The 7,657-nt window shown below is 29.0% G+C and overlaps 1 protein-coding gene across 1 annotated transcript in view; it reads left to right on the forward strand.

Moving 5' to 3' along the window:
* LOC124532650 (lachesin-like) overlaps positions 1–7,168 on the forward strand; it is a 31,999-nt gene extending 24,831 nt beyond the window's left edge. Inside the window, exons 7-11 of the mRNA XM_047107678.1 lie at positions 22–159; positions 1,517–1,666; positions 2,043–2,075; positions 3,855–3,917; positions 5,181–7,168. Coding sequence (XP_046963634.1) covers positions 22–159; positions 1,517–1,666; positions 2,043–2,075; positions 3,855–3,917; positions 5,181–5,281 — 485 coding nt within the window. The 3' untranslated portion in view covers positions 5,282–7,168. The remainder of the gene's footprint in view (positions 1–21; positions 160–1,516; positions 1,667–2,042; positions 2,076–3,854; positions 3,918–5,180) is intronic.
* Positions 7,169–7,657: the final 489 nt, after the last annotated feature.

Consider the following 7,657-nt stretch of genomic DNA (forward strand, 5'->3'; position numbering starts at 1 on the left):
TTATCTCATATTTTTTGTCAGTTCCGCCAGTGATTGTGATACGAAATCAACTGGTAGGCGCATCGCTCGGCACAGATTTAGTGCTGGAATGCGAAACGGAGGCCTACCCGAAGCCAGTGAGCTACTGGAGTCGAGATAATGGTGAAATTGTTCCTATAGGTAAGATATTACATAACTTAGCTTAAAGCTTCGAATCACAAATGATTTATATTACGATTTGTTTTTTATTACCTGTAAGCAGTGAACTTATAGTAATCTTATTGTGAATTGATTTTACTTAAATATGTTTACAGGAAGTAATAGGAATTGATTGTGAATATACTTAATTAACCGATTTCAAAAAGGAGGTTAATTAAGCACAGTTCAGTATTAAAGTCATACCAAACAAGGCAGGTGATTCATTGGAGCTATTCTGTAATGACTAGCTTAGTGTATCCCACTATTTTGAGTGTAATATTGATATGTTATATTGACTACAATTATTATAACATTTATTGGGACATACATCTCAAAATATAGTACTACAATTAGTCTTTTTTTTAATTCAAAAGTGACATTCGAATTGAGTTTTAACAGATTTTATGAACTAATCTTTACTGAGCTACAGTTTTTTTATCATAGTAAAATTTTAAAAAAAAGGTATTACCTAGATTTTATATATAAAAATGTTAATTTATAAAATACATGAAACATATTTTCACCTTGTAGATTAGAAAAGTTAGTAGTTTTAACAAAGTTCAATTGTTATAACTTTAAAATTCAACAAAGGATAAAGTATAAAACTAAAGTTGAACAAATAAACTCTTCGTTTATATGCTCATTATATAAATTTAAATTAATAATGATTACAATAAAATTACGAAATTATTAATTATGTTCAAATTTAGATTAACATTGTTGGGTTAATTAATAAAAACTACACGGAATTAAATCAAAATTTTAATACGATCATGATTCGAAATTGAAATGCAATTAATTGTTTTAATGAGACAATTCGAATCAATAAAGGTGATTTCATCGTTAAGTATATGAAATAAAATTTCGATGACGTCAATGAGTGAAGTTGTTTAAGTATTTTGTGATAATTAATTGTCATACATTTAACCAGAGAATTAATCACGGGACTTCGAACGATTTAAATTGTAGAATATTCAAACATTCTGTCTTTATAATTTAAAAAATAATGCGAATCCGATTATTTACAGAAAATGATGAATCAAAATGTTTTTAGGAACGTTAATTACTACTTTCGGACTTATTATGTTTCTCATCAATATAATTTAAAATCATTACGCAGTATGGCAAAGTCGCTTACCCCTGTCTGTCCCTATGTATGCTTAGATCTTTAATATTACTCAACGGATTTTGATGCGGTTTTTTTAATTGATAGAGTGATTCGAGAGGAAGGTTTTCGTGTATAATACATGGACAATATAGTAAAGAAAGCCTGTGTGGATCGCTAGATGATTTAAATAAGTTAAAAGAATTGTTGATATAATGAAACATTGTTATCTAGGAGGTGGTTTGGAGCCGCAAAAGGTTGCTGGATCCTTCCGGTCCATATTGAGGCTGCCTATACGAAGGGTAACGACCTCAGACTATGGAACATACAAGTGTGTCTCTAAGAATTCACTAGGAGACACCGAGGGAACTATCAAATTATATCGTAAGTGACGCCATAACTTATATCAAAATAGATTTTATTTTAATAAAATTACGATTGCATTTTCAGTGATAATTAAATATTATTTAAACCATTTATAAAATATATCACATAGAATTCTCTAAGTACATTTCAGAAGTTGTATAATCCAAAAAAATAACTAGTATTCTTAAAAACAGCATATATAAAACATATATAAAAATAACATTAATATAACACGTCTAGACGAAGTTATGTTTATTAATTTTTATATGTAATATAAAAAAAGAAATATATGGTATATTTCATTATAATAATAGAGCTAAACGCTCTCGTATATGTATATTTATATAAAATTGTTGTTATTTGTAATGTGTTGTTATTTAAATATTTGTTACAGCTATGCAACCGCCAGCGATGGAAAACCGAAACGGTTAGTATTATAAAAAAATGTTCGTTCATTATCAAAATTACACGAGTTTGCTTTTTTTGCGTAATTATTTCCGCTTGGTACAATTTCACTAATAACATTATACTTGCAAATATTTTATCAACCGTCTCTAATTTTATAAAATATCGATCAGAGACTTCTATTAAATTGTATGTTAGAATAGTTTATCTATATTATTATTATAAGTGTGAAAGTAAATTTGTTTGTCTGTCTGTCTGCCGCTCATTCACGACCAAATAGCTGAACCGTTTTTGTTAAAATTACGTATAAAGCAAGCTTGAATTCCAATGAAGGATATAGGCTAGTTTTTACCAAATACATGACAACCAATACCTCAAAACGCGAGCGGAGCCGCGGGCGAAAACTAGTAATCTATATAAATGAGCTGTTCGTTGTTCATCATTGTTAATAAAAATTCAATTTTCAAAATTCGAATTAGGTTTTTTAACGAAAATAAATATTGGAATTCAATACTTTATATGGAGTGAAAATTAGACAGACGAACGTCCGTCCGTCTGATTGGTCAGCTAGCTGTCAAATGAAATATTCGCGTATTGTGATTGGTTGATTCTTAACAGTAGCTACAAGTTAGGTTTGCTGTTTAATTTTTAGCGTTTGTCTTTTGTTTGTAAGCATAAAAATATATTAGCTAGTTATCCTTGGACTACCCGATTCTTAATATCTGCTGAATCTGGTGGTGGTAGTGTTTGGGTAAGCTTATCTGACTCTCATCACACATTGAACTGCCAAGCAGCAGTAGTTCCTATTATATAAAAAATAAACATACGAAGACTTCATGCAATGGTAATGTTAGTAGGGCTCTAAATATAAACCAGCGATAAGCTCGTGTTTATATAATTAAAGGCGTGAAAATTCAAATATGTATGCAATGAGAGGTGAAAAGGTCACGACACACAATGTCACGTATAAGACAGAATAATTATACTTACGAGTATATTATGTGTGTATTTGTTTAGGCTATGTTTGGTTTACAACTAAGATATTTCGGCTCTTTAAATAGTTACCAGTGGGTGGGCTCCGAACGTTCGCGCTTATTCATAACATTTTTTGGGAATTCAAATCCTAAAACCTTAGTTTTCTATAACAATCCAGTAAACCTTTTCCTCTCTAAAATTAATTCTTTAATTAAATTGTAACAGTTTTATAAATTACAATTAAAAATGCTCTTTATTTTCTTGCACATTTGCGATTTTAGCTATTAAAAATAAGACCAGACTTTGTATGTGCAGCTATCGTCCCATAATCACTGGGACAGAAATCGGCTAATGCTATTAATAAATAAGATGGCTTATTAAATAATTATGGTGATAGGACATTGTAAGGCTGACTGAAAAGGTCATCAATCGCCCACTCATCTCATATTCTACCGTCAAACAGTAACACTTAGTGTTATTGGTATTTTGATCCATTGTAACCACAGGCACAGAGGATATAACCTCTTGGTTAAGGAATGGTTCATTGGTGCCATCACCATTACTATTAATCCATCACCATCATCACTAAATACTATTAAATGGCCCCTTAGTTCGTCTATCAATTTCTCTCACTCTTCTACCAAAGAAAAGTCTTGGATACTAGTCCACTAGGTCGCTCGTCATGAGCTAGGTGTCTATATATATTTGAAGCACCTTTACCATCCGATCTATCAGAAATCTTCTGTTAAAATTCGGCACTCCCACAGTATTGTATCGATTTTTTTTTTCAATAATAACCGTATAAAACTTTATCGTTTGTTAACAGTTATCCAAAAGCTAAATATCGTTGCTGGGAAGACTTCAGAAAGTACCCCATTTGGCGCACAAGGTGAGTATCTTATTATAATAAGAAAGCGTTTCAGCGTTAGTAAGATACTCTTAAATGGAATCTTGAAAACGTTCAGAATTTCCTTAGTTAGGTCTAATATTCAAATAAATGTTTTGAACCGTTAATAAGTAAATATTAATAATTAATATTAAATAATTGTGTTATTTGCCTTGCGTTCCTTTCCTAGCAACCGACTATAAATCGAGAGCCATTTGAGTGAAGAATCTGACATTAGATATATATTTTAACAGATAAAGATACAATAATAGTTACTTAGGAATAAATTTATTTTGATATAAAATCAAGAAATTCAAAGATTCATTGAAAGTTGTCGTTTATAATATTGAATAACAAATACATTTTAATAATAGTTTGTGGTATATAAAACCTTAAACTTCTTCACAATGTTACAGAATAAAAATATTTATAATTATTTTAAGTGTAAAAACTCACAGCATGTCTCGATGGTGAAATGTAGTAAATCAATTTACAATGATAGGCTATTTTGATCCATGTGTCCTTAAAATGTTATAATTATAAAGTCAATGTCGCTTATAACTTTTTGACACATCACGATCATATTCCACCGTGAGTTTCCTGTTTCTTCTCACAGAATAACCTCTATTAGTCATTGAATTTTGTCAAACTATTTTCGAAATAGTCACTTAAGGCAAAAGCCAGGCTATTTTAACTTCTCTTTCTCTTTCTATTCTTCATTTAAACTTCTTAAGGTTGTTTATATTAAAAAAAATTGGTTATTGTTTTAATTGACATGGGACTTTATACACAAAAAAAAATTCAAAATAATGTCATTATTTTTAAACGTTGTTAATTTATTTGTTTGTGTTTGTTATTTAATACATGATACATAACGAAAAGCAGCTTCGTTCCTACCGGGTATACTTCTATTTTTTAATGGGGTTTTTTCAGAGTAGGTAGATAAAGTTTGTTAAATTTTCTTATTTATTTCATAGTTATAAAATAACGAAATGGCGGTTTCGGTTAACAAGTCCGTTATTTAGCTAAACACGAAAACATTGCTTACATAGTCTCGTAATCTTGCTCATTAGCGAAGAATAACTTGTAAAAAAAAAATCTTTTATATATTATTTAATTAGTATAAAGAAATTTTCTTATATTATAATGTTTTCCCGTTTTCTTTGGAAACAAGCGAAAAATTACATGTTAAAAGAATGTTCACGATCGTCGAATGTTTTATTTAGTTTAACAATACAAAACGGTCTAATTAAGAATTTATTTCAGATTTCAGGTTACAGGACTACAATAAGGGCGTTTTGAAGGATACCCTTTGTTACACTTCGATGTTTTTATTTATTATTTTAATTAACGTAGTTATACTTTAATTAATGCAGACATGATTGTTTACAGTTTAATAATTTATAAAAAAAATATTATTTAACAATATAACAAATTTGCTAATTTCAAAAAAGAAATACATATGAATTATTTATTATAAGTATTTAATTAGAAACGGAGTACACAAGTTACAGAAATTGTTGATATTCAAAGAATTTGATCGAGCATAAATCAGTCATTAATTGAGGGATATAAAATTAAATAGAACAAACAAATAAAACATATAATACACTGTTTCATAATGAAAATTCCTACATACGATTATTATTTTTAATTACATGTTTATTTAGATATATTTTCTTTTTGATTCACACGGTACAGAATATGTTACGCATATCCTGATGACGAGTATTATAAAAAAAGTTTTTATATATAATTGAGTGAAAGACAACGAACTGACGTTTTGAGAAATAAATTAAACAAATAAATGTAATTGCATGATTCTGTCATCAGTATTCAAAATTTGTTTCAAGGTTGCTAATATATTCATCAAAATAACTTAGTTTTGTATTTATTTGAAACCTTAAAATACTTTATGTTTATAGCTTATAAAAACATATAAATTTATTGTATATCTATCATAGTACAATATAAAACGCATTATATTATACAGTATTTAAAAAGTATTATATTTCTCTCATAGTATAAAAAAAAACTTAGTGATATTAATGACATAAACTATTTTGTTACTGTAATATAGAAGACGCTTAAATAGCTTGCAAATAATTAGACTATTAAATTACATATCGTATTTCAAAGACGATATGATAATAATGTAAATTATTAATCTGTAACAAAATATATATAAATAGTATAGGATATATGTATAAGTATAGACTGAGTTCAATATTTAAGCATGTAATATAAGAGGCTATTAGTTCATATTTTTGTGTTTAAGGTCCATTATAAATCAGTCTGTAGACGTTCAATTATTTTAACAAAGGCAGAATACCTTTTGTTTGCCGGTAACGAACAATCGAGATTTATAAACGACAATTACTACGTAATTTTAATTTAGATAATATTTCGCTATAAAATGATTTGTGCAGCTTAAATAATTTGTTATTGAAAAAAATATATATTAGGCTGTATAGTTGTATACTTTTGAACACGAAACGGGATTAAAAAAAAACAAATGTAACTGGCTAGTCAATTATTATTATAATTTCCAACAATTATTTCAATAATCTGTGCCCTGTTGGCACAACTAAAAGTAATTGAACTAAGAATTGAATTGAACAATTATTTCGCTTAGTAAATTATTCGTTTATAAGTATAATTTATGAAACATATTAATTACATATTAATTATCGCTTTCAAAATAATATGCTTTATGTCATTACTTATACTATGTCATATTTTTAATAATTATACGAACGTTTTTATTTTATGTTTTGTAAAGATCTGATCACCATATTCGTAATGTATCTTTAATTTAAAAAAAAATGGTGAGTTTACTTTGACGTTGTTATTTATTTATTATAGCAGCTCTAAAGGGATTTATATTCTGCATGTGTGGTATCGGTAAATTAATGCAGCGGCTTAATGCGCTTATTTTGCCAGAAACTACACGTGGATTCCTGCCTTTTAATCCACAAAACAAATGTTCATCGATTCAATGTAGTGGTAGTTTATTTCGTATATTTTATTCGGATTTGAATTTCTTTCTTTTATTTTTCACGTTCGACTGCACGAGTTTTGTTTGTCTACCGCCATTTTGTTTTTATAGCCTATATTAGTACTACAATGCTTGAATACTAAAAGTGAAATGGATGTAGATTAAAAAAAAATCCGTGATGTTACTGTCAGCGAATGAGCTCGTACTCACGATAAGTGAATCACCGTCAGAATATCGTTACCTAAAAAGGAAATAATATATAATAGGTGTACAAATAAGTTTTGAGGGGTTTATAAAAACTGGCATAACTAGTACTACATCGCATTGGACTATCTTGAAACTTGTGTATCCATGTTAAAACATGTCCGTTATCCTCTCATAGGAACATTTACTTCGTTGAAGTGTAAACGACATGCATTTTTGAGCTTCAACAATGTCAACTTTTGTGCCAAGTAAACAGCATTTGCGGGAAGCACTTCTTTTTTGCTTCAACTTAAAAGAAAAATGCAGCTGAAGGGCATCGACAGCTATGTGAAGCGTATGGAGAGTATGCTCCATCAATAAAAACATGCAGATATTGGTTCCGACGTTTTAAAAGTGGTGAATTTGACATCAGTGACAAAGAACGCGATGGGCGGCCAGTAAAGTTTGAAGGCGCAGAGTTAGAAGCATTACTGGACCAAGAATCATGCCAAACTCAAGAGAAACTTGCTAAAACCTTAGGAGTGACTCAACAAACGATTTC

The sequence above is a fragment of the Vanessa cardui genome, chromosome 9 (genome assembly GCF_905220365.1).
Source record: "Vanessa cardui chromosome 9, ilVanCard2.1, whole genome shotgun sequence".
Taxonomy (NCBI): Eukaryota; Metazoa; Arthropoda; class Insecta; order Lepidoptera; family Nymphalidae; genus Vanessa; species Vanessa cardui.